The 24,797-nt window shown below is 46.9% G+C and overlaps 1 protein-coding gene across 1 annotated transcript in view; it reads left to right on the top strand.

The window, feature by feature from the left end:
* The window catches only part of CRLF2 (cytokine receptor like factor 2), a 22,566-nt gene extending 205 nt beyond the window's left edge, over window positions 1-22,361 (top strand). Inside the window, exons 2-8 of the mRNA XM_035029609.1 lie at window positions 9,582-9,684; window positions 11,248-11,411; window positions 12,837-12,970; window positions 15,308-15,470; window positions 16,802-16,907; window positions 19,198-19,282; window positions 21,276-22,361. Coding sequence (XP_034885500.1) covers window positions 9,582-9,684; window positions 11,248-11,411; window positions 12,837-12,970; window positions 15,308-15,470; window positions 16,802-16,907; window positions 19,198-19,282; window positions 21,276-21,551 — 1,031 coding nt within the window. The 3' untranslated portion in view covers window positions 21,552-22,361. The remainder of the gene's footprint in view (window positions 1-9,581; window positions 9,685-11,247; window positions 11,412-12,836; window positions 12,971-15,307; window positions 15,471-16,801; window positions 16,908-19,197; window positions 19,283-21,275) is intronic.
* Window positions 22,362-24,797: the final 2,436 nt, after the last annotated feature.

Here is a 24,797-nt window from a genome sequence, read left to right as displayed (position 1 = left end):
TTCCTTCCTTCCTTCCTTCCTTCCTTCCTTCCTTCCTTCCTTCCTTCTTTCTTTCCTTCCTTCCTTCATCTTCATGTGTTTCTCTTTTTCCTCTTTTGCAACTGTAGTTATTTTTTGTTTCCTTTTGTTTGTTTGTTTGTTTTGTAACAGTAACAAGGAGCGCACACAGATTCCCGAGTCTCTGCAAACCCGAGTTTGCCTGTTTGCAGAAGGCTCGTGATGGATCGCGTTTGAATGCGTTCTGTTCGAATGCACAAAAAATAAATAAGTAAACAAAAGAGCTCAATGTCTGCTGCGTTGAGATTCTGGGTGGCTTCCCCATCCTTTCCGCCTTCCAAGAGCTCGGAGGCGTTTTGTTTAAGTGAATATGGATCTGTTGGTGATGAGCTCGCGTTACTTCCGGGAAAGGTGAGGGCGTCCCTCCACCCGCGCCATGGGCTTCAGAGCCGTCCATCTGTGGGGTCACCCTCGAAAACCATGGCGGTGCCTCCTGAGAGGGATCTCAGCTCTCACCTTGCTGTGTGTTCTCGGGGCCTGTTCCTGGGCTTTTTTCCAAACACGACCTCCAGGCTGCGTGCTCCTGGGATATGCTTTGCTAACACGGTGTTAGCTGGCGAGAGAAGGCAGATGGGACGGTGGGAGAGATCCAGCTGCAGTGGGCATGGTGGGGCACGTCTTGCACCCGACACGAGGTGCGATTGGATTTTCTGGCATGGGGGTGGCTCCGACAGGAGCAGGGGATGGCAGTTTAGGGGCCTGTAGTCTGTGAAGTGTCTCCTTGCATCACTGCATGTTCGTCCTAGTGTTTCTGAGCTGGCTTCTTGCCCCCTGGGTTTGCAAGGCTCCGTAGACACCCCACCCCCCATTGACTAGAGTGTTGTGATGGCACATTGGGGTTCCAGCGGACACCGCAAGGCGTCCGAGGGAGCCTGCGTGGGGGCTTCCCCAGGCTGGGGCTGCATCGGCTCTAACCCGATTCCCAAACTCTGTGCCAACCCATTGGCCCATTGTCACATGCTCAGATCAGACCCTCCACGCGCCAGACATCGAAGCAGACCCATGACGCCTTGCACCGGCATTTTACCTCCCGTGGACCCGCAACGGCTCCCAGGTGGCTTCCGGACATCGGGGTCTCCCTCCCTGACACCCCAGACTTGGACTTACATTCAGAAAAGCACAGCGTAGACCAGTTCTGGGTTCTGACCTGCGAGCAGGTGCGTGTAAGCGCCGTCCGTAGACAGGTGCCCAACACACTCACAGACCCTTTCTCGTCACTTTTATTTTATTTCACTTTATTTATTTAAATTCGATTAGCCAACGTACAGCTTTCTAGTAACTTTTTAGAAAACACCGGCGCTTGTTTGGTTTGTGAACGGTGTTTGTGGTTTGCTTGCTTTTCTTTTCAATCGAGTTGCCTTCCCCCTGCCCGAGTCATTATAGGGCATAAAAGCCTTGGAAACTGAGTAGAGGAAACCGGCTCCCAGAGGGGCACAGCCTTAGGAAAGCTCCCCACACTGGTCCTGTGCCCCCCCCCCCGGGCGTCCCCATCGAACCCACCGGGACGTCCCATTCCCATGGGTCACAGCCGCCCATGGCAGGAGTCGGGATCCCACAGACATGGAGGGAGGTTGCTCTGAAGCTGAACGTTTGAGACATACAGACTCACTGTGGCTTTGAGATCGCATTTCTATCAGAGGCAGATTTAGCTTTCCGACCAGGCGTCAGGAGGATGCACGTTCGCCCAGAAGGCGCCCATGAACTCACAGAGGGCCCCTTGCAGATTTGGGAACGGTGAGGTGTCTGCAGTTAACTACAGGTGCTCACCCCACATGCAGCAGAGCCTCGGGCGTGGGTTAGGGTGGGAGGCGTGAGAGGAGTGGAAGGCGAACGCTGTCTGACAATCTCTGGTGCCCCTGATGGTGTTGCTGGGGGCACGTCTCCAGGTCTGGGGGGCTGGGGTTGTCTGGACGGTGCAGTGTGAGTAGACAAGGAACCGCCTTGCAGGTGGGCAACGTCAAGGTGGGACACAGACTGGGCATCGGGCTGCCTCTGCACCAAGGAAGTGGGGGGAGCCTGGCTCTCATCCCCTCTCCGTGCTCCTGATCCTGTATGAGCCTTGCAGGGAGTCCCATGGTCAAGTCTTCCCGTGAATACAAGGTGGCCGAGACACTTCAGATACGGCCATTAATACACATCTACCTGCCTTTTCACACCAAGCATGGTGTATTTTAAGAGCATAGATGCTGACGATGACTGTCCTTATATCCATGTATGCAATGTGCCCTCCCGTTGTGGGTTCAGCTGGGACCCCTCCAATCTTCAAGTCCTAACCCCCGGAACCTCCCCATGGGACCTTATTTGGAAATAGGGTCTTGGTGGACGTAGGGGTAGCCAGCTGTTAGCAGCGTCCCCGTCACGGGCAGGAGAGATCTATAAGCGGGGAGATGTGCATGCATAATGCAGACCTGTGTGCCCGGGTCACAGCCAGTGTGGACGACCAGAGGAACAAGGGGAGCCCGAGGCGGGTCGGGTGTATGGGAAGGACGTGGCCGATAGGCATGAGCTGGATTCCCCAGGGATTCCAGGTGGGGATGGGCCTGGAGGATGGCACCCCCATGTAGCTTGCTTTGCATTTGACTTGATTAACTGGCACCAGCAGGTCAGCTGCACCGTAAATAAAGGAGGAGGGAGGGAGAAAGAGAGAGAGAGTCCAAAGCAAACAATTAATAATGCTCACCTTACCAGAATTACTGCAGAGTTTAACCGGACGTCACTCTGATATCACGGAGACCCGGCCGGCACCGGGCAGGGCTGGGCATGCTGTGTTTTTGGCCAACCTCCTTCCAGCCGACGAACCCCCGGGGGGCGCGGACGTGGGGCTTCCCGTCCCTTCAAGGACCTGCCTGTATTTGGGGATCTTACTTCGCCACTTCTCGAGCTCTGTGTCCCCGCATTTAGGACAGATGGGAACGATTCAGACCCTCCCACCTGACTAATGCCGTGGGTCCCTGTCGTCTTTGTACTTGTCTTTGTGTTTGGTACCTCGAGGCAGGAAGCAACCCCCAGGGAGAGGGGACGTGACTGAGGATTTTACAGGACGTTGTCTAGCTTGGGCATTCTGCGGTTTCCCTCCCCACACAATCCACTGCTTTGATCGGGCCTCGCGTACTAACCCCAGAAATACCCAACACTATTTAGACGCAGAGTCCCTTGGTGACAGCCAAACACCCCCTAGCAAATTCGTGTGGTTCACGAATCATCTTTTCTGTCTCTCTCTCTGTATGGTTAGCGGAGACCCGGGTACTACACCTGGGAGGGAGATTGTCGGTGTTTCAGCGATGCACCTGCAGGAGGCAGACCCACCGTTTGCAAACGCACTGGGCTCCAGATCTCCTGCAGCTCTGGGAGCGTTATGGGATCAGAGGCAACTTTGCGAAAGATCTGTTGGGTCCTTGACATGGGGGAGCTGTTGGCAGGCAATAGCAGGTTCCAATTGCCAGACCTTTGTGGGGGGGACCCTGCTCATCAGTGTTGGTGGAAAAGATCTCCAACAAGGGAAAAATCCACGGGAGCTGGGGTGGGGCGACATGTTTTTTTGTTTTGTTTTTTGTTTTTTGTTTTGTAAGCAGCTCTTCTGGGATATAATTCGTCCATTTAAAGCATACAATTCAACGCTTTTTAGTAGATTCATAGATATATGCAATGGGTTTTAGAACATTTCCATCAACCCAAAAGGAAACTCTATACCCATGAATCCATCCCTCCCCCGTCCCGATGCCCCCTGACAACCGCTAACCTGCTTTCTGTGTGCGTGGATTTCCCTCTTCCGGACATTCCATATCCATGGTGTCATCACAATATGGGACCATTTTTTTCTGTGGCGTCTGTCACTCAGCCGCGTGTTTTCATACTTCAGCCGTGTTCTAGGGCAAGTGGATTCTTTATTCCTTCTGATGACTGAATGATACCCCGTCCTATGGATGGACCACAGTGTGTTTGTCCAAACACACGACTTTTAAAATTTGCCCCAGGGGCACCTGGGTGGCTCATCCTGTTGAGTATCCCACTCTCCGTGACCACTCAGGTCGTGATCTCAGGGTTGTGAGATCGAGCCCTGGGTCGGGCTTTGTGCCCGGCGCAGAGTCTTCTTGGGGACTCTCTCTCCTGCTCCTCCTCTGTGTGTGCTCACGCTCTTGCTCTTCAAAATAAATAAATACATCTTAAAAAAAAAAAAAAAGGAAGAAAGAATTTTGCCCCGTGAGCCCCAGACGGGAATGCCTGCGTGATCGGCATCAACACAAAGCAGTGAAATTCATTTGAACCATCCCTTGGGGCAGATGTTCCCAAGTCTAGAGCCTAGGCAATGACCTTAAGAAGTATGGTAAAATTATGTGATTTGATATAATTTTTTACAAAATTATGTAGCTTATTCTTTTAAAAAAAGTCATAGTAAACTATATATAGAATGTTCCCTCTTAATCTTTCTTAAATGTACAGGTCAGTGACATTAACTACATTCACAGTGTTGTGTAACCAACTCCACCACCCTTTTCTAGAACTTTCTCATCTTCCAAAATTGAAACTCTGTCCCCATGAAACACACTGACTCCCATGCCCTCCCCATCCCTTGGCTCCACCATCTAGTGCATGTGGGGCTCTCCACAAAAGTGGGGATTTTGAATAGAAGTGAACTATTGATGAAGTCTGGCAATCAGTGTCCTAAGGATCTTTCTCTGCCTCCTTCTCTTTCCGTACAGACAGCTTCTATTACTAGGACTTCCTTTGTTACAGGTTCTCTGGTAAAATTTGCAGTTTTAAACCTTTGCCTCTCAATACAACCAAATAAATTCATCATATCTAGTAAAATCGACATGTGCTTTCAAGCAACAGCTGTAGGAAAAAAGCACAGTTCTGGTGTCCCCGTGTTCCTTTTTGTTGAGGAGCGTATATTCAAAGATGGGGACCCTGAGATCCCACGAGTAAGATGCCATCACTCAGTGGAAACGGTGCCACCAGGATTGCTAATAACGGATAGACCCGTGGCCCAGGAGCGTGGCTAGTTCCTGGAGAGATGGGGGTGCTCCTCACTCTGCTGTGGAAATTTAACAAGAAACAAAATTGCTTGCCAACCCAGAAGCCTCATCCACAAAGGTGGCAGAGAGAGAAAAACCACTTTATTATTAAATGAGCATTTAACCAGAATGCCATACGGCATCACACACAATGCGCTAAAGAGATCTACAAAGACAAGGGATCTGCAAACACAGAAACCCTTTTTTAGAGCTCGTGGGCACCACCCATGACACACATATTCTGCGGATAAACAGTAACTAGTCTTTGAGTGGGAGACCCCTCAGCACCCTTTGTCACACAAAGTTCTCCCTAATTTCACCTGTAATTGGAGGGACCGTCTGTTAGCTAATTGGTTTTATTGAATGGAAAAATAAACTCCTATCTTTACGATAAGATGTTTGTTATAACTTGGAGCCAGACTTACCATCACACAGAAATTGGGAGATGGAGCATCACATTCCTTGGTATTTGCATTTCAAAGAGTTGGTTTTTCAGGCCCTTGAGAAAGATATCCCTGGGTCCTAAATCTGGCAACAAGCGTATTAACTTTTAAAAAGATTTGCATGTATGTCAAAGAGATGGTGGGGCGCCTGGGTGGCTCAGTTGGTTAAGCAACTGCCTTCGGCTCAGGTCATGATCCCGGAGTCCCGGGATCGAGTCCCCCATCGGGCTCCCTGCTTGGCGGGGAGTCTGCTTCTCCATCTGACCCTCCCCGTTCTCATGGTCTCTCTCTATCTCATTCTCTCTCAAATAAATAAATAAAATCTTTGAAAAAAAAAAAAGATGGAGAAAGACCTTATAAGTTTCCTAAAGTAAATTCTCCAAGAAAGGGAGGGGAAGCATGTCTTCCTTTTTCATTTCATTTAATTTATTTATTTTTTTAAGATTTACTTATTTATTTTAGAGAGAGAGAGCACGAGCTGGAGGGGCAGAGGGGGAGGGAGAGAGAATCTCAAGCAGACTCCATGCTGAGGTGTAGAGCTTGACATGGGGCTCCATCGCATGACCCTGAGATCATGACCTGAGTCAAAATGAAGAGTCAGACACTTAACCAAGCGCACCACCCAGACGCCCCTTATTTTATTCTTTAAAAAGATTATTTATTTTTTTAACTAATCTCAAGACCCAGGGTGGGGTCAAACTCCCAACCCCAAGATCAAGAGTCGCACATCCTACCGACTGAGTCAGCCAGGCGCCCCTTTTATTTTTAATAGGAAGAATTAAGTCTTTTATTTGTTTTATTTTTAAAAAAGATTATTTATTTATTTATTTGAAAAAGAGAAGGGGAGAGAGAGCACACGTGAGGTGGGGAGGGGCAGAGGGAGAAGCAGACTCCCCGCTGAGCAGGGAGCCCAACACAGGTTTTAATCCCAAGACCCTGAGATCATGACCTGTGCCGAAGGCAAATGCTTAACCTACTAAGCCACCTGGGTGCCCCAAATGTTTTATTTTTAAACTTGATTTGCCCTTACAAGGTACAGGGCAGAGCAGGGGTGAGGACCAAATGTGGAAGCAAAAGTTCCCTTTCTATTTTGCAAACCACACCCAAGCCCTTACAAATGGCTTGTTAATCTTAGACCTGCTTTCATGCCCGACTGAAGAATCCACTTCAAGAGTGACATGGTGCTACATGAAAACGTTTTGTAGGATCAGCGGGACACCTTCCATGCTTTCCTCCTCCTCCTCAGAGAAGTCTTGCCCACGCCCCAGGGGTGAAAACCCCAGTCACGTCCCTCACCTAGACTCGCCAGGGATGTCTGAATCCATTCTGGGCAGTTAGCAAAGAAGCACCAGAGACACGGTGACTTCCCTTTCTCTCCCTTTTTCAAGTCTGACCAAGCTGCGTCCTGTCCCTGCAGCTGACTCATCATGTGGGGGAGATAGTGAACCACAAGAACATTTCTTCTTTCCTGCAGGTGCCCTGGGGCATCTGGCTTTATCCATTAGATATTTTCCACAGACAGAAGTTCAAAGATCTGTCATAATGTTTGCCGAGGACAGAGGTGTACACTCCCCTCCCTTTCAGAGCCTGGAAGGCGTTCACCATAAGAGATGGACACAAGCTCTGCTTCTGAAGGTCAGGGATTTCCAGAAGCTAGGACGTCCTTCGTGACGTCTCTTCTTTCTATTTCTGGAACCAATAGATCAAGGTTGAGATCATCTATTTTGTGATCAGTTACGTCAGGAACAATGGTCAGCATAGAACAGAAGTATTCTGTACACTTTGGGCATTAGAAAGTCTCCCTTAAAAACTCAAAGAACACTTACATCCTTCATTCTACCTTTGATTTTCAGAAGTTGGGATAGACCCAGAGTCTCATAATGTTTTTTTTTTTTTAAGATTTTATTTATTTATTTGAGAGTGAGAGTGAGGAGAGGAGCAGAGGGAGAGGAAGAAGCAGACTCCACGCTGAGCACAGAGCCTGACGCAGGGCTCAATCTCACGACCCCAAGATCACAACCTGAGCCAAAACCAAGAGCTGGATGCTCAACTGACAGAGCCATCCAGGCGCCCCACCAGAGTCCCATAATGGGATTTTTCACAGAGAGTTCAACTTCTTTATTTGCTGCCAATTCAGCACATCTTTCCTGAACATTTTTCTATGTGTTGAGCACAGGGCTGGGCATGGTAGGTGACATGGGAGTGTCAACCAGATTGGAAAAAGAATATGAGACTAAACATGGTTGAGAACAGCACCGAGGGGACTCATTCGGGTCTCAACGAATTGCAGTCAGATTGCCAAAATGCAGGAAACTGAGAGACAAAATATACAGATGGACAATGGCCAAACAATCTAGGAAAACAGAACTCTGATTCACAGCCTATGGTAACATGCCTGGGAAACCTGCCCCTCGAGTTAATATCTGACAATTTCCCTAATTTTTATCCCAGCTTCCAACTTTGAACCAACCACAAAAAAACAATTTTGCTCATCTAACCAATCCCATCAGACACCCTGCTTCCAGTAAACCACCTGAAGCTCCCCCTGTGCCAACAGCCTCCATCAGGACAAACTTGAGCCTCCACACCCCACCCAAGCCCCACCCGGCTATGAGGCTCTCCCACTCCTCTGTCGGCCTTTGGTGTCTGCCAAGTGCAAGTGATGGTGCTCAACTCCCTGGTACAGCAAGCTTCGAATAGATGTCTTCTGCTTGTTTTCATTTGGGTGGCCATTGTTCATTTCCACAGTGTAGACAGTCATTGGCCAGTTGCACGAGAATATTGGTTGGAGATCTTGAGAAACCACATAAGGGAAATACAAGATTGGGTTTGGATTCCTGAGAGGCCATTATGGGAGAGCATGGCTAATTCTAAACCTTGAAGTGGGATGTGACCCCATGAATGTTCAGCAGGCCAAGCCATCCAGCCCAGAGACCTCACAGGGGATGCTGAGCAAACAGAGCTAGGGCTAGAACCTGTATTTGCCTCCTGCTTGATGGGTAGGGGAACTGAATGCAGCACTGAATGTGAAGTGTGAGTTCCTGACCCGGGGATTTGCAGAGCCTCCTTCTCAGCATGTGTGGACATATATATGTTCACCTTCCTCTCACCCACAACCTGCTAGGTGCTAGAAATATGTCCATTCATCCATCCATCCATCCATCCATCCATCCATCCATCCATCCATTATCTATCTACCTACCTACCTATCCATGCATCCATCATCTATCTATCTATCTAATCTATCTATCTATCTATCTATCTATCTATCTATCTATCTATCTATCTATCTATCATCTATCTATCTATCATCTATTATCTATCTATCTATCTATCTATCTATCTATCTATCTATCTATCATCTATTATCTCTCTCTCTCTCATCTATCTACCTATTCTGATACTTCCACTTCTAACTCAACACCACTGAGTTCATTCTAGCCTTCCATATTCCCCAAATTGTTACCCCTTCTCTGACAGTTGGAAACTTGCCTCTTGTTACTGACAGTATCACAGCATATTTGCTCAATCCTAGAATACACCCATTAACTACTTTCACAGTGACTAACCCAGACATCTATGAAAATCAAAAAAGTACCCAAGCTTAAGCCACTTGAAAAGCAAAGACCAAAGGACTCATTTGTCTGTGAGCTTTTTCTCAAACTGTCATGTGTGGTGTTCTGAGTAAGAAAATGAGTTTGGTGGATGGTGGACAGTGTCTAATGCCCCCCATGTGTGCCCACAAAGATGATGTCATCAGACACACTGTCATTACTCAATAGCTGCTCTTCATACTAATTAATGGTCATTATCTCTTGCAAACATAAGAAGAAAAGCAGCTGTAATCTTGCTGCTGACTTATGCCTCTGTCCTGAGCAACCTTTATATATCCTGTGGCTCTTACTGACATAATTAATGTCTGGCTTGTTTGTGAAAATCTTGATTTTCTCTGTCCCTTTAAAGCATTCTATTATTCTTGTGACAGAAGTGCTGATGTCCTTTGACAAATTTCCAACTGCTTTCAGCTTTGCCTCAAAAAATCCTCTATTTGTCTCTTTTTACCCAGAAGGAGCATTGCAGCTTCAGATTATCAACTTTAATTTTGAAGTTGTGCAGGTTACATGGAATGCAAGCACATTCTCTGGGACAAATTTGACTTTCCTCTACAAGTAAGTGCCCTCAGGAAGGGAACACCATGCCCTGGGCTCAAATATTTCTTCCTCTGAGACACTGGCAATTGGGAGGTCCAGGTAGTGAAAGTGTGAAGAATCAGAACGTGCAAGTGTGAATGTGTGTGTTCTGTTTAGGCCTGAGCCCTCGCTACAACCACAACCACAGATCCCCAAACCTCCTAACCAAGTGATGACTGAGTCACACTCAAAACCACCTAGATTCTTACCAAGACATCCACAGGTGTTTGTTCATCCAGGACCATTTGCAATGTCTTAACAGATACCTTTAACTGGAGCCCTGTTCCCTTGAAACATGCTATGCAGCCATGGCAAAAGTTAACCTTCTGAGACTTTTTATGCCACCTTACCCGTAACCACCTTCCAAAAATATTTCTCTCTATCATGGGCTTTTTTTGTCTTACACACTCAAGGACATGAGTATTAATGTGGGAGGAAAGGATTCTCCAATTAATTTAGTCTCTATTCTGTGAATGGGGGATGTGTGATGTGAGATTTATTCTTTGCAGTTTGATAGCATATGAGACAAATGGAAAGGTGTACACAAGAGGGACATTTTAAGGTGAATTGGCCAGGAAAATAAGCCTAAAATAAAAGTGCTGGATTTTCTAGGTGGTCACACAGGTAAGTCACTTGAGCATCAGTTTCTTCATTATAAAGGACGTAATTCTTGATCAAGTCACTGCTTGGATTTGAGGACTTAAGGACAGACAGAGCTTAAACTGGTCTCAACTGAGCACCATGTTTTTTCTTAATATTGTAGGAAGTACAATCCTAATTAAAGTGCCCCCTCAAATCAGTGGCATGGTTACTCTGCAAGTCAAACTGTACTTGTATTAGTTTTCTGGGGTGGCCATAACAAAGTACCACAAACTGAGCAGCTTAGAACAACAGAAATTCATCCTCCCCTAGTTCTAGATACCAGAAGTCTGAGATCCATGGGGGGCAGGGCTGCTAAGATCCAGGCAGGGCAGGGTTGCTGAGGTCCAGGCAGGGCAGGATTGTGCTCCTTCCAAAGGCTCGAGGGGAAGGTTCTTCCTGCCTCTTTCAGCTTCTGGGCTCCAGGCATCCCTGGACTTGTGGCCATGTCACTGCTGTCTCTACCTCCATCTTCCCATGGCTTCTCCTCTGTGTCTGTGTCTTGTCTTGTGTCTCTTATAGGGATGCTATCATTGGATTTAGGACCCACTATAATGCAAGATGATCTTATCTTGATATCTTTCTTTTAATCTGTCAAGACTGTATTTCCAATAAGGTCCCATTCACAGGTTCCAGTGATTAATACATGAACATGCCTTTTGGAAAACCACAATTCAACCCACTACAGGGGACATTCAAGGAGCTTAACCTTTTGAAAGAAGGGATACTTTTCTATTTGGACAGTTCTTGCTGTACTTGTAAGAAACGGTCCTTGAAACAAGTGAAGGGGATCCAGTCTGAGTCTGTGGCAGAGATGTGGAGCAAAGGGGTGGCCAGTAGATTTGTGAAGATGTTATTTTCAAAGACTCTCTATGGCTGAATGGTTCTCTTGTTTAACCACAGATTAAGCAGTGATAAGACCAGTAGCCAATGCTCCAACTATATTCTTCAACAAAGTCACACTGCTGGATGCCTCCTGGAGGCAAAAAAAGATGAAATTCTGTGCTTTTCCATCAAGAATGAAACACATCTCCTTCTCACCAAATGCCAATGGATCAGCGCTTACTGTAAGTACCAAAAATGAACTCATTGCCAAGTGCGTCTTTCCTACTCCTACTTAGAAAAGACTGGTCTTCTAGAAACTCCATCTTGATACACACACTGGGCAAAGATGTGGCATGGCACTCTGCCTTCCAATAGAGAGAGAGAGAGAGAGAAGCACTGTCTTGCTCTCAATACGGCCTCATTGGTTTTTCTTAGATGTATTCAGTGTTGGCTGTCTATCTGGGATTACAAAACAGTGTACAAATGAAATGACCACAAACCAGATGGTTTGAAACAACATAAATTAATCATCTCCCAGCTCTGGAGACCAGAGTCTGAGATCCAGGTGGGGCAGGGCTGCTGAGATCCAGACGGGGCAGGGCCGTGCTCCCTCCAGAGTTCCAGGGGAAGGCCTTCCTGCCTCTTCCAGCTTCTGGAGCTCCAGGCATCCTTGGGCTTGTGACCATGTCCCTCTTGTCTCTGCATCCATCTTCACGTGGCTTCTCCCCTGTGTCTGTGTCTCTCCTCTTCTGTCTAAGGACACTTGTTCTTGGATTTAGGGCAACCCTAATCCAGGATGACCTCATTCTATTTTGATTATATCTGCAAAGACCTTATTTCCTGATAAGGCCACATTCACAGTACCAGAGGTGAGAACTTGAACATACTTGTTGGTATGTAACTCACTCATACAAAGTCCCATATGGCATTTTCCATGTTCTGTCTTCATTTCAGTTTGCTGGGGCTACTGCAATGAATTACTACAAAATGGGTGGCTTAAAACAAGATAAATTTGTCCTCCCACAGCTAAGAAGACCCCAGGCATCTGAAATCAAGGTGTGGGCAGGGCTGGTTCCTTCTGGAAGCTCTGGGGGATAATCTGTTCCATGCCTCTCTCTTCACTTCTGGTGACTGCTGGCAACTCTTGGTGTTCCTTAGCTTGTAGACCCATCAGCCCTATCTATACTTCTATCTTCACATGTCCTTCTCCGTCTCTGTGTCTGTGTTTCCTTTTATGAGGACACCAATTATATAGGATCAGAACACACCCTACTCTGGTAAAACCCATCTTTTCTTTAATAATTATACCCTTAATGATCTAAAATGCAATTATATTCTGAGATATGGGGGCTAGGACTTCAACATTCATCCCATAGGGGTGGGGGTGCACTATTCATCCCATAACAGATACATAGGAATCTTTCACACAATTTCAAAGAGTTCATTCCATGACACACATACAGGTCCTTGGAGTTCTGGTTAAAACCTCTCTTATAGATGTGACAAGGACAAATAACCCCCCCAACCCCAATCTAATAAAGTATTAAAGGAAGGATTCATGCAGGCAGAAGAACACGAGTCTAAGCAAACTTACCACCATACTTTTAGAGATGTGGGATCTTTATCTTTCTAGAGGTGATGATCATTTTGTTGCCTCTCCTTCTTAGTGAAACCCAGCTCCCCGAAAGACTTGAACTTCCAGTGGCATCAGGAAGCCATTACGGTGACCTGTTCTGATCTGCCCTACAAGCGTCTCCTCTATGAAATCCAGTACAAGAGTATGTTCGACACTGAGTGGCAAGTGAGTGGGGTGGCATCTTCTCAGGACAAGTGTGAGTGAGAATCCCCAAGTGGTAACTGAAAGAAACATAGAGAGACACAGAGACAGATGTTGATATTTATTTTAAGGGATTGCTTATGGGATTATAGGGACAGGCAGGTCTCAGGCCAGCAGGCTGGAAACCCAGACAGGTTTCCATTATGGTCTTGAGACTTCTCTGGGAAACTTCAGTCTGTCCTTTCAAGGCCTTTGCATTGAATAAATCTCACTAACCCACATTATAGAGTGACCTAAAGTTGGCTGATTAAAAACATTAATCATTTCTAGAAAATACCTTTACAGTAACACCTAGGTTGGCACATGATTTAAAAACTGGGCACCACCCCTGGCCAAGTTGACAAATAAAATTCACCGTCATCACACCCTGCACCATCCATCCCTCTTTGTATGCCTTTTGAACACATGAGAACCCTTTCTGGTTCTGAGTTTATGGGCACAATCTATGGAATAAATTAAAATTATGTGAATATCAGTGACCCAGGGACTCACAGCTGTCTCCCAATAATCAAATGACCACCATATAAACAAGGGACTAACTTCCTTGCAAAAGCAGAACTGGAACCAATGGGCAAAATCTACAGAGAGCAGACGGAATCACTGGAATCATGTGAAGTGAGGTGCCCATTCCTGGAGGTGCCCAAAGTCTGAAGTTGGTATGAAGGGGCTCTCCTAAAGATTAGAGTCTAGCATGGCAAAAATGGTTAAGCTACCTGGACTATGAGCTCCCTGACAATCCCAGGAGCCAATGATTCCACAATTCTGCAAGTACACCTGTGTCCATCAAGCTCTTCAGACTTGAATAATGAAGTCAACCAGAAGCACCATATCTCAGCACCATCCAGGGAGTAGAGGGGAGCTAAGGCAGGGTGAGTAACTGATAACTGAACATCTCAGCCCAGGACAGTCAATATCTGCCATGTGTACAGGTGTTGGGAGGGGCTTCCTTCAACATTCATTCAAGATATACTTATTGAGTATCTACTGTGTCCCAAGCACTGAGGACATAATAATAACACCTAGCTAGGGCGACTTGGGGTTGGAAGTGATAACACATGAAAAGCATTAAGTAAGTTCATTCTTACTATGGGTAGTCTTACTACTCTCACCACTAGGCTCACAGCTGCTACTCACTTACTACCCTTACTCATTATTATTATGGTCACTGGTGTCTGCACCAGGTACATCTGCGGAGACAGCAAGGAGATCTGTCATCAGATGGTAATCCCTTCTCTCATGAAGTGTACATTCTGTAGGAGGAGACAAACCCTAAGTGGATGCATTGCCTGTGTAACACACCCCAAAATCTGGAAATGGTGCAATAAAGATAAAAATGAGAATACCATTGTAAGGCAGTTGTATGTAACTGAAGCAGGAGGGGACAGGTCAGAAATAGAAAAAAACTGACCTATTGCTGGGTCTAGTAGAATGTGATCACTGAAACGAAATTTGATGAAACTCATCAAAGAAATACAAATTAAAGCAATAGGTGGGTACTTGAGTTCACCTAAAAAGCATGCTAATAATAAAACGTGTTACTGGTCAAGGATGTTGCACATTAGCAAACTTTAAGAGCTTATGAGTTGTCCTAGTTCTGGTGTATTCAGTCCCTTTTTAGAAATTGATGCTAAGGAAAGAATTGAAAATGTGGATGAGGTTTTATACACAGAGACATCGATTGAAGCATTATCTAAAATAAATACAAAACACTGGAGGCCACCTGTATGCCATGCACTAGGAAGATAGTCAAATAAATTATTGTACATCGGTATGATAAAATATGTAAGAGTCACCAAAGGCGCTTTAATGATAACAGATATTTAGTGATAAAAGCAATGTGTACAGTAAAATATTGTATTATATGACTACTCCTGGAAGGAAAGAAAGAATATCAATTTGTTAATGGTGATTATATCATGGGGCTAGAATAAAGAAGTTTTTATGGGGTTTTTTTGTTGTTGTTGTGTTGGTATGTGTGTATGTTTTCTAAAGTTTCCAAAGTAAGCATGAGTTACTTTTGTATTCATACAAAAAATTACTTTTTTTTTTAAAGGAGTACGTTTTCACCAAGTAATTTTTAAAAGCATCTGTAGTAGTATCTGTTACAAAGGATTGTTTGTTCTTGGAGGGGCATTTAGAGATTGTTGCTGCATTTGTTTTTGCTGTTGTTTTTGCTAGGCAGACAGAGGAAGTGGAACGAGAGCGTGAATGCTGAAAAGTAAGAATCTTATGTGACTCCCTAGTACAAAGATAGAGTTTAGGTCAAATCACTGATCACCGTGTTTGCTTTTTTTTCTTCAGTCCAAGGAGGGAGAAACCTGCAATGTTACGACAGATGGCTTGGATGCTGAGAAATGTTATTTCTTCCGGGCCAGAGTGAAAACAATGGAGTCCAGCTATGGGCCTGACACATACCCGAGTGACTGGTCAGAGGTGACACACCAGCAGAGGGGGGAGCTGAGAGGTGATGCTTGTTACACAGCAGTGCTACACCTGTGCATGGGCTAGCACCCTGTCTTTTGGGGGAGAGAGGCTTAGGGGCACCTAAAAATGAATGACCTCACCTCCCACTTCAAAGATCAGTTTCAAAGCAATTGTTTCTCTCTCCAGGCTGCCTTCCTCATTGGGCTAATTTTCATTTGTATTTTTATCAACAGCAGCAATAATAATAAGTACTATTTATGAATGTTGTTACAGTGATATAGGCATAGATTATAGATATATAAATAGATGATAGATGACATAGATAAGTAGATAATGATAGGTAAATAAATGATAGTTGATAGATTACATAAACATAAATGGATGGATAGATACATAGATGATACATAGATAGATAGATATGATAGATGGGTGAATGAATGGATAGATGGCTAGATGATAGATAGAAAGATGGATAGCTAAAATGTTGGATGGATGGATGGATGAATAGATATGGATGGATGGATGGATAGATAGAAGGATGGATAGATGGACGATGGATGGATGGATGGATGGATAAATGGATAGATGGATAGATGGATGGATAGATAGATATGATGGATGGATGGATAGATGATAGATAGATAGATAGATAGATAGATAGATAGATAGATAGATAGATAGATAGATAGAATGATGGATGGATGGATGGATGGATGGATGGATGGATGGATGGATGAATAAATGGATAGATGGATAGATGGATGGATAGATAGATATGATGGATAGATGGATGTATAGATATTAGACAGATGGATGGATAGATAGATATGGATGGATAGATGTTAGATAGATAGATAGATGAGAGATGATAGATAGATAGATGATAGATAGATGATAGATAGATAGATAGATAGAAGGATGGATAGATGGATGATGGATGGATGGATGGATGGATGGATGGATGGATGGATAAATGGATAGATGGATAGATGGATGGATAGATAGATATGATGGATGGATGGATAGATGTTAGATAGATAGAGAGATGATAGATAGATAGATAGATAGATAGATAGATAGATAGATAGATAGATAGACACACAGAAGACAAATTAGCCAAAAGCAAGCCTCAGTATCCTCAAACACCCCTGGCAACTCAGGTATCTGGGAGCAGTGTGTTGACTCTACCCACCTCCTGCGGTGGCTGCCTGATGTGTGCCTGTCCAGAGACACCGTCTCTCTTTCCAGGATACTTCCCACCGAAATCAAGATTTGCTGACATTGCCATTTATAAAGGAAGAAAAATGGGGAGTTGGAGCCTGATTTACTATCATCTTGAAAACTGAAAGCACTCATTCTTTTTTGCTTTAGATTCGTGCCAGGAGAAAAAGCTTTTCCCAAAATTTATTTTAATTTCTGGCACGGTTGCCTTGCTGACCGTGTTCCTTCTTCTTCTGTCTTTATGGAAAGTACAGAGGTAAGGATGACTCTCACCAGTCTTGTCATACACACGGGAGAGAGGGCTTTGGTTGCCATATGTCCATGAAGTAGAAAAGAAGAGAATCATCTGATAGGGTTATTGAGGTGAGCATCAAGTCCCCCCCAATGCACACTTTGCCAACAGTGTCTTACAAGAAAATTGAGGAAAATAATGCCAAAAATGCAGAGATACCTGGGGTATTCATTGAGAAATATTCTCATAGAGACAGTAGAATATATGAGTGTTAACTCCTACCAGAGGATTAGCTTGCTTCAAACACAGACCCTGCTGAGGTGTGTCCACCTACCATGTTAGAGCGACAGGTGCTTAAAACACCTTTCAATGGTCATTGAGACTTATCAAACTGATTTGTTGGGGAAGTGAGAAGAGTTATACCTGGAAGCTCGTCTGCTTTTTAAATCCAGTGACAGATATACCAACACAATATTCTCTGAACCCGCAGACAGCTTCTCAAAAATATCATATTAAATAGTTTTCTTTGCTAACCTTCCCTAAAACAACTTAACCACCGCTATTTCCATCCCTATGTAAACCGACTTGCGTTGCCCAGGCGTCTGGCTGTCAATGATGTATGAGGGTACTGATGCCCAGGGTAGTGGGCACCATCTTTGTTTCTTTGGATGAGGTTTCCATAGCGACAGCAGGGGTCATGTGTAGAGAAAGATGAAGCAGCATCCTGGAGGACTGAGGCTGGGTCTGCGCTAGGGTGAGTTGGACAACTCCAAGGGTCCCCTTGGAGCCTGATACAGCACAGAGGTGCTTTGTGTAATTCTTGCAGATTGTCCGTGACTTTTCCAGCCTCATCTCCTCTCTTTTACGGGCTCAAATAGATGCCACCAAAATGGTGTTCTGCTAGGGAGGAGATAAAGCAATCAGATAAGGGTGTCTACCGGTGACAGGCGTGGTGTTTTAAATATAGAGCTGAAATCACCCCCAAGGGAAACTGAGGGGCACGATTCTTGGAAAACACTAACGCTTGCCCTGTCTTCAAGGGAAGCCCCTATTCACAACGAGAGGTGAAAAGTCAACTATATTGGGTATTGGTGTCCTAGGGTGGCCATAACAAAGGACCAAAGATGGGGAGGCTCAAGTTACAAGCATTTATTCTCTCCCAGTTCTAGAGTCTGCGAGGCTGAGATCCAGGCCTGGGCAGGGTTGATTTCCCCTGAGGCCTCTCTCCTTGACATGTAGACGCTGTCTTCTCCCCGTGTCCCCTCTCTCTGTGAGCACACGCATCACTGTAATCGCTCTCTCTTTTCATAAAGACACCAGTCATATCGGATTAGGAGCATAGTAGATTAGAACCTCTTAAGTTCAGTACTTGGGGGCCTGTGAATTAAAGTGACCAAAGACAGATTAACAGGACAAAAGGCATATATTTCTTTATTGATGTTATAATTTTACGTTCAGGGAGGAGTCCCAGACAGGAAGTGAAAACCCAAAGAGGCCGTTAGTCTGGGGAGCTTTTATGCCACTTTAACAAAGGGTAATGATTGTGGAGAAGTGGCTAGGCAGAGGAAAAGGGGTTCTGAAGCTCTAGGGGGGTAAATTCTGGGAAGGTGACTAGGAAATGTATAGACAAAACGAATAGTAGAGAAAATTGTCTGTGGAAAGATCTCGGTGATAAAATTTGTTCTCCTCTTCCTGGTAATCGAGAGGGGGCACCTTTAAAATGGAAATTTCCATTGCAAAATGGGAAACTGATGCCTTGTTCTTAGGGAGGTGGGGAAGAACAGAGAGCTCCTTCTATGTGTCCTCCACCTTAAAAGCCATCAGCCCCAAATAATCAATCGTCCAGGGGGCATATTTTGGGGCAGCGTATCCTGATCACCGCCAGGCGCCTCCCTTAAGACTCCTGTAACCTTCATTATTACCACTGGAAAAAGCCCAATCTCCAAACACAAATCACAGGGAGAGTTAGGGCTTCAACGTATGAATTTTGTGGGGACACCATTCAGTCCACTGGATTCAGGAAAGAGAAGTAACAGTCCCTGTTACTTACTTACTACAATAGGTATTGTGCAGAAAGATGCTCTGTCCCTGTAACCCCACACTTTCTCAGTGGGACATGTCAGGTGGATGCTGGGAGCAAGGTGCCTGGGGAGTTGAGCGGGGGGAGGGCATGCCTTGAGAATGAAGGAACGGTTCTATCCAGGTGCCACATCCCCGAGGGGGGGACTGTGTCCCCATCCTCGGCCCCTTGAAAGTCCACAGCCTTGCTGCGTGACTCCAGCCTGCCTGACCAGACTCTCCATGTCCATTTCAGAGTTAAGAAGGTCCTAATGCCCATCGTGCCTGATCCCAAATTCACCTTCCCTGGACTCTTTGAATCCCACCAGGGTAACTTCCAGGTAAATGCCATCCTCTTGTTCATGTTCTACAGGATTTCTTTGTCACGCTCTAATACCTCCCTGCTTACTGTGTTTAAAATCAATATTTATTCCAGCTACCTCCTCACGTGCCCGTGAGCCTTTTAGGAACTGAGAGCGGCACCTTCGTTGTTTTCTGTCAGGGCAGAGAGTGAAGGTCCAGAAAGGGTTTCAAAGGGCGGCTTCTCTTTAAGTCAGCCCCAGAGAGCTGTGCCCTCACGGGATTTTCCAGCCCAATCACCTTTTCATCTCACCAGGAAGTTGTGTTCTTAATGTGTTCCTCCCTGCAGAGCTGAAAACAGACCAGAAACTTCCGCTTTTAAACAGTTTATAGTCATTATTTCATTCACTTGATAAATGCCTGTGGAGGGCTGCCTATGAGTTGCTGGGAATTGGGGAGAGGGGAGTAGCCCCCACCCCCAGGAGCTCACCAGATGGTGGTGTGGATTTTAGGGGACAATGCATCAGAAGTTTCCTCGTGCTGCCACCAACCAGAGGCTTGAAACAACAGAAATTAATCATCTCCTAGTTCTGGAGACCGGCAGTCTGAGATCCAGGCGGGGCAGGGCTGCTGAGATCCAGGCGGGGCAAGACCACTGAGATCCGGGTGGGGCAGGACCGTGCTCCCTCCTGAAGCTCCAGGGGAGGGTCCTTCCTGCCTCTTCCAGCTTCTGGGGCTCCAGGCGTCCCTGGGCTGGTGGTCACGTCCCCGCCCCTTCTCTGTCTGTCTTCACATGGCTTCTCCTCTGTGTGTGTCTTCTCTTCTGTCTCTTACAAGGACACCTGTCATTGGATTTAGAGCCAGGATGAGCTCATCTCAGATCCTTCCATCTGCGAAGTTGCTGTTTCCAAATAAGTTTATAGGTCCTGGGGGTTAGGAAGGACATATCTTTATTTTGGGACGGGTGTGTACCATTCCACCTCCTGCAGAGCAAGTTTAATTTCAAAACTACTTAGACATAGAGGAAGGAAAAAAAAGGGGGGGAAATTTTTTTCCTCTACCCTTTTATGTTCTGTATTCAGGGCCTGCAAATTAAACAGATGAAAAAGACATATTAACAGAAGAAAAAAGTTTATTTCCTATGCACATGAGGGTGGAGGAAGGTTCGCAGAAAAGAAGTGAAAACCCCAAAGTGGTGGTTAGACCTGGGGGCTCCTGTGCCGTTTGAACAAAGCATGATAAAGCTTGGAGAAGTGACAGGGCAGAGGAAAAGGGAGGGTTGGGCCTCTGGGTGGCAGGTGTGATGTGGGAAGGGGACTAGGATGATACTGTAAAGGTTGTCAAGTACGGTTTGTTATGCAGACTGAAGCCCTCTGGGGTGAGCCCAGGCTTTTGTGCAGAAAGGTGGAAGGCAGAGAGCTCCTCCCATGGTTGTCCTTTTTTAATCACCTTCAGCTCAAAATAATCTTTTGGTCAAAGTGCCTTATGGTGGTGTCCTGATCCTTTTCTAGGTGAAGGGAGAGAATTAGAACAGAATTTTCAGGGCAGAAAAAATGAAGAAAGAGATGGGGGAGGCTGGGCAGATGCCCCCTGTTGGCACTGAGTCCCGTAGAGCCCCCCGTCCCAGGTGCACCCCCCTGCCAGCGTCGAGGACATCCCTGAGGGGCTTGTTAGAATTGCAGCTTCCGGAGCCCAGCTGGACCCGCTGAGTGATCATCAGCTCACAAGACCCCGGGCGACTTGCAAACACAACCGAGTTTCAGAAGCGCCACGGCAGAAGGCGTGTTCCTTGTCCTAACATGTTTACGGGACCACAGAGGTTTTGCAAATAGCCTTCGAGGCTGATGATAAAAGGCAGGTCAAAAAAGCACCATGGGGTTAGCTCAGAGGTGTCAGACAAGAACACGAGCGTTTTCCCCTGGGATTGGCGTTCCCACCTGAGGGAGGCTGCCTGGGTCCCAGAGATGCTCGGTCAGGGGGCACCAGCCACGAGGCATTTCCTTGGTTTCAGGATGCAATGTTTCATCCCCGCAGGAGTGGATCAAGGACACCCAGAACGTGGCCCACTTGAATAAGATGGAGGGTGCAGAGCAGGAGTGTGTCCCAGAAGAGACCCTAGTTGTCCACCTGGTCAAGAATGAGGCTGAGACGCCCATCATGACGACCACCCCGTTGTGCCCACAGACAGAGGAGGAAGAGGCCTCTGGGGACCCCAGCCAGCTCCCTCGCCGGCCCCTGCAAGGTGGCAAGGTGGTCTCTCTTGGAGGCTTTACGTTTGTGATGAGCGACAACTCATACATCATGTTGTGAGGGGGTGCAAACTCAAAAGCCAACGTTGGGGTCTATGTTGACGTTATGGGATCAAGGAGGAGCATCTCCGGGACTCAACACCATGGTAAAGGCAGCATGAACAATGCCCGTGTCTGGAGGGGCTTGTCACTGAAGACCCCAAACCCGTGCACCCCCTGGGTCAGCTTTCATCCCATGGACATTGCTACTCAAGGGCTCGAAGGCAGATTCACCTTAGATGGGACCCAGTGCATCGGAGTGTTTCTTGCTTTCAGCTCACATCTCCTTGTGGCTGATGTTTTCCCATAAATCGTGAGGAAGAAGGACCAGGGTGCCCTGAGACCATCCTCCTCTGTGCACATCACCTGTGCCCCGCCCAACATTTCCATTTCCGAGCAGTTTCCCTGCTTTTTCGTACCCAGCAAGCAGAACTTGCTGCTCCTGGGTGGGAAAGGAATCCTGCTTGGCGGATGCCAACCAGCCACCCAGCTTTTTCTCTGAGACAGAAAAACACCCACTTTTCAAGCACAGAGGGGGGGTGGTGGTGGCGGGTGTTTTCTTCAGGAGACTCCGTTTTCTTGGCGTCCACACTCATGGCATTTACTCCAGAGACAGCGAACGTTACAGTGCTGTGCGCGGTCAGTCTAAGCATCTTGCCCTTGAGTGCGGCTCACATTTTATTTTGTGGATGGAAATAAAAGAGACAAAAGAAAGTTGGCTTACGAGTTTTACTAAGAGTTAAGTAGGTTGTTGGTGTTTGTGTAGACAGCGGAGAACACTACCAGTTTTACCCCCTTGGGCTTCAAGTACGGGATGGTCTTAGATTCTTGAGATTGTGGTTCTTCGGGCTGGCACCGGGTGTACCCTCTCCCTCTCCCCTGCCGGCTGCAATAAATAAGTTTGGAGTCCGTGTGTGTGTGTGTGTGTGTGTGTTGGGGAAATAGAACCTCAAAAAACCCCTCCCCTGCCCAGAAAGCCCCTCCACGAAGGTAGAACGGAAAGAAAAGAGTTTTATCACTGAACGTGCAGGAAACCAGAACATAACCTGTCTCACAGGCAACCCGCCAAGAGATTGCAAAGACAGAATCTCGCCGTTTTCATAACCTCAAAGCATACAACCCATTCATGTTGTCCAAGGCAATTGCTAGTTTTCTCTGCTCTTTAGGATGGAGGTGCATTTGCAGTGAGGCCTTCCCCTCATGTATTAGGGCCACCATAAGAAATATCCCATATGGGGAGACTTAAACAATAGGTATTCATCTCTCAGCCTCGGGGCTGGGAATCGGAGATCCAGGCGGGGCTGAGGCTGGATGTGTGAGATCCAGGAGGGGCCGAGGCTGGTTCCCCCTGAGGATTCTCTCCTGGGCTTGTAGACCCCGGGTTCTCCCTCTATCATCACGTGGTCGTCCCTCTGTGCGTATCTCTGTTCTCATCCCCTTTTCTTCTAAGGACCCCAGTTCTATGGGATCAGGGCCCACCCTACTGACCTCATTTTACCTTAATTACCTCTTTAAAGACCCAATCTCCAAATGAAGCCTCATTTTGAGGTCCTGGGTTACAGTGTCAACATATGGATTTAGGGGGATGCAATTCAACCCATAACAGCTCCCATTTAATCAAAAGAAGAGGTGAAGTTAGGAAACATAAACCCTGCACCATGAGGGCGACCCAGAGGTGACGTGCCAGGGAATCCATGGTTGTTCACCCACACGCACCCTCTGTTTCTCGTTCCTGTAATTATCAGCATTTTGCACTGGAGAGACTCTCCCAATACCTGCACCAGCAAAGGAAGAAACCCGAGAGATGTGTCTCTGTCACTTGCAGGACGGTCTTCGAGAAGTGGGCACGTCACTTGCTTATTCGTTAAAAGCATTGTGTTCGTCCTCACCGGGATGGCTTCCCGGGATGCCACATTTAGCACCTGCTCACATGGATTTAGCACCTGCTCACGTGGGAAGGGAGGTAGGCGGACAAGCAGACCAGAGGCGGGGGACCGCGCGTTTTTCAATGACGCTGAGCAGCCTGTGTTTATGACACGGAAAGCAGGTTTTACGGCTGCCTGTGTTTCACGGGCTGGCGATGCCCTGGCGCACGTTGGCCTGGCATTCGGGGGCTCACGGCCTCCCGCGTTCAAGCGTCACTCCGGCGTGCGGGTGGAGCTGGGTGCAAACAGGACTGTTAAGCAGGTGTGAATCCAGCACTCGTGGTGCTTATTCTATTAGGGAAAATGAGCTTTACGCAAGTCACTATGAACCGTGCGACGCTGGGCAAGGGGGTGCGGGTGGTGGCGTCGCTGTGGAGGACAAGCCTGGCTTCTGGGTTGGGAGGGCCCCCCCTTTCAAAGGAACGTGAGTGCAGAAGAGAGTATGGGCTTTCTGCACGTGAGTGCTGGGTCTGCACATACATGTACACGTACACCTGTCCTCGCCAAGACGCGTGGTCAAGCACTCACGGCTTGGTCGATATCGAGAGCCTCCAGGTGCTGGAGGAAGACCCCAGCTCAGCTCTGCTCGCCACCAACCCCTCTATGTGACAGCAAAGCCCGGGTCCAGTTCTCGGACCCAATTCTGCCCGTTCACAGATGTGCATGGTGCTAAGCACCCCCTTATGGTGAGTTGCGTGGTTTCAGTGTTACGTGTTAAAAAAAAGAGGAGAGAGAGAGAGAAGGGGACAGTAGTTAAAGTGGTAAAAGCAGATTTCGTTCAGGGATGTTGCAACAGAGGCTAGGAGACCTTGGTAGAGACCCAGCTCAGCTCTGAATACTGCGTGGGCAAGTGGGGTTCACAGCCAAGGGGCAGATGGGTTCGTGGACGGATAATTATCAGGAGCAGCATCAGGGATCGGGGGGATGCTGGCTAAACTGATCTCTCAGGACTCCTGCTGGAGGCAGAGCAGGGTGATCAGGTATTACCTGGGGGTGGTGGGCAATGAGGAACCCATTCAGATATCCAGGCGACCAGGTATCCAGATGACCACATATTGACATGACCAGATATCCAGGTGAGCAAATATCCAGGTAGGCATATATCCAGACCAGGTATGCAGGTGACCAGGTATCCAGGTGACCAGATATTGAGGGTGGTGGAAGATGAAGAACCCAATCAGACATTCAGGTGAGCAGATATCCAGCTGAGCAGATATTGGAGGTGACCAGATGTAGGGGGAGATAATCTGTAGAGTGCTATCCCCGTCTTTGTCAATGCTCTGCATGGGTTCCCTGTGGCTACAGTAACAAGCTACCCCAAAAAGGTGGCTCAGACAGTGGCT

Source organism: Mirounga leonina, unplaced genomic scaffold (genome assembly GCF_011800145.1).
Source record: "Mirounga leonina isolate KUSES-001 unplaced genomic scaffold, KU_Mleo_1.0 Mir_268, whole genome shotgun sequence".
In the NCBI taxonomy this organism is placed as follows: domain Eukaryota; kingdom Metazoa; phylum Chordata; class Mammalia; order Carnivora; family Phocidae; genus Mirounga; species Mirounga leonina.
The sequence above is the reverse complement of the archived record's forward strand: the minus strand, read 5'-3'. Positions and strand labels throughout refer to the sequence as shown.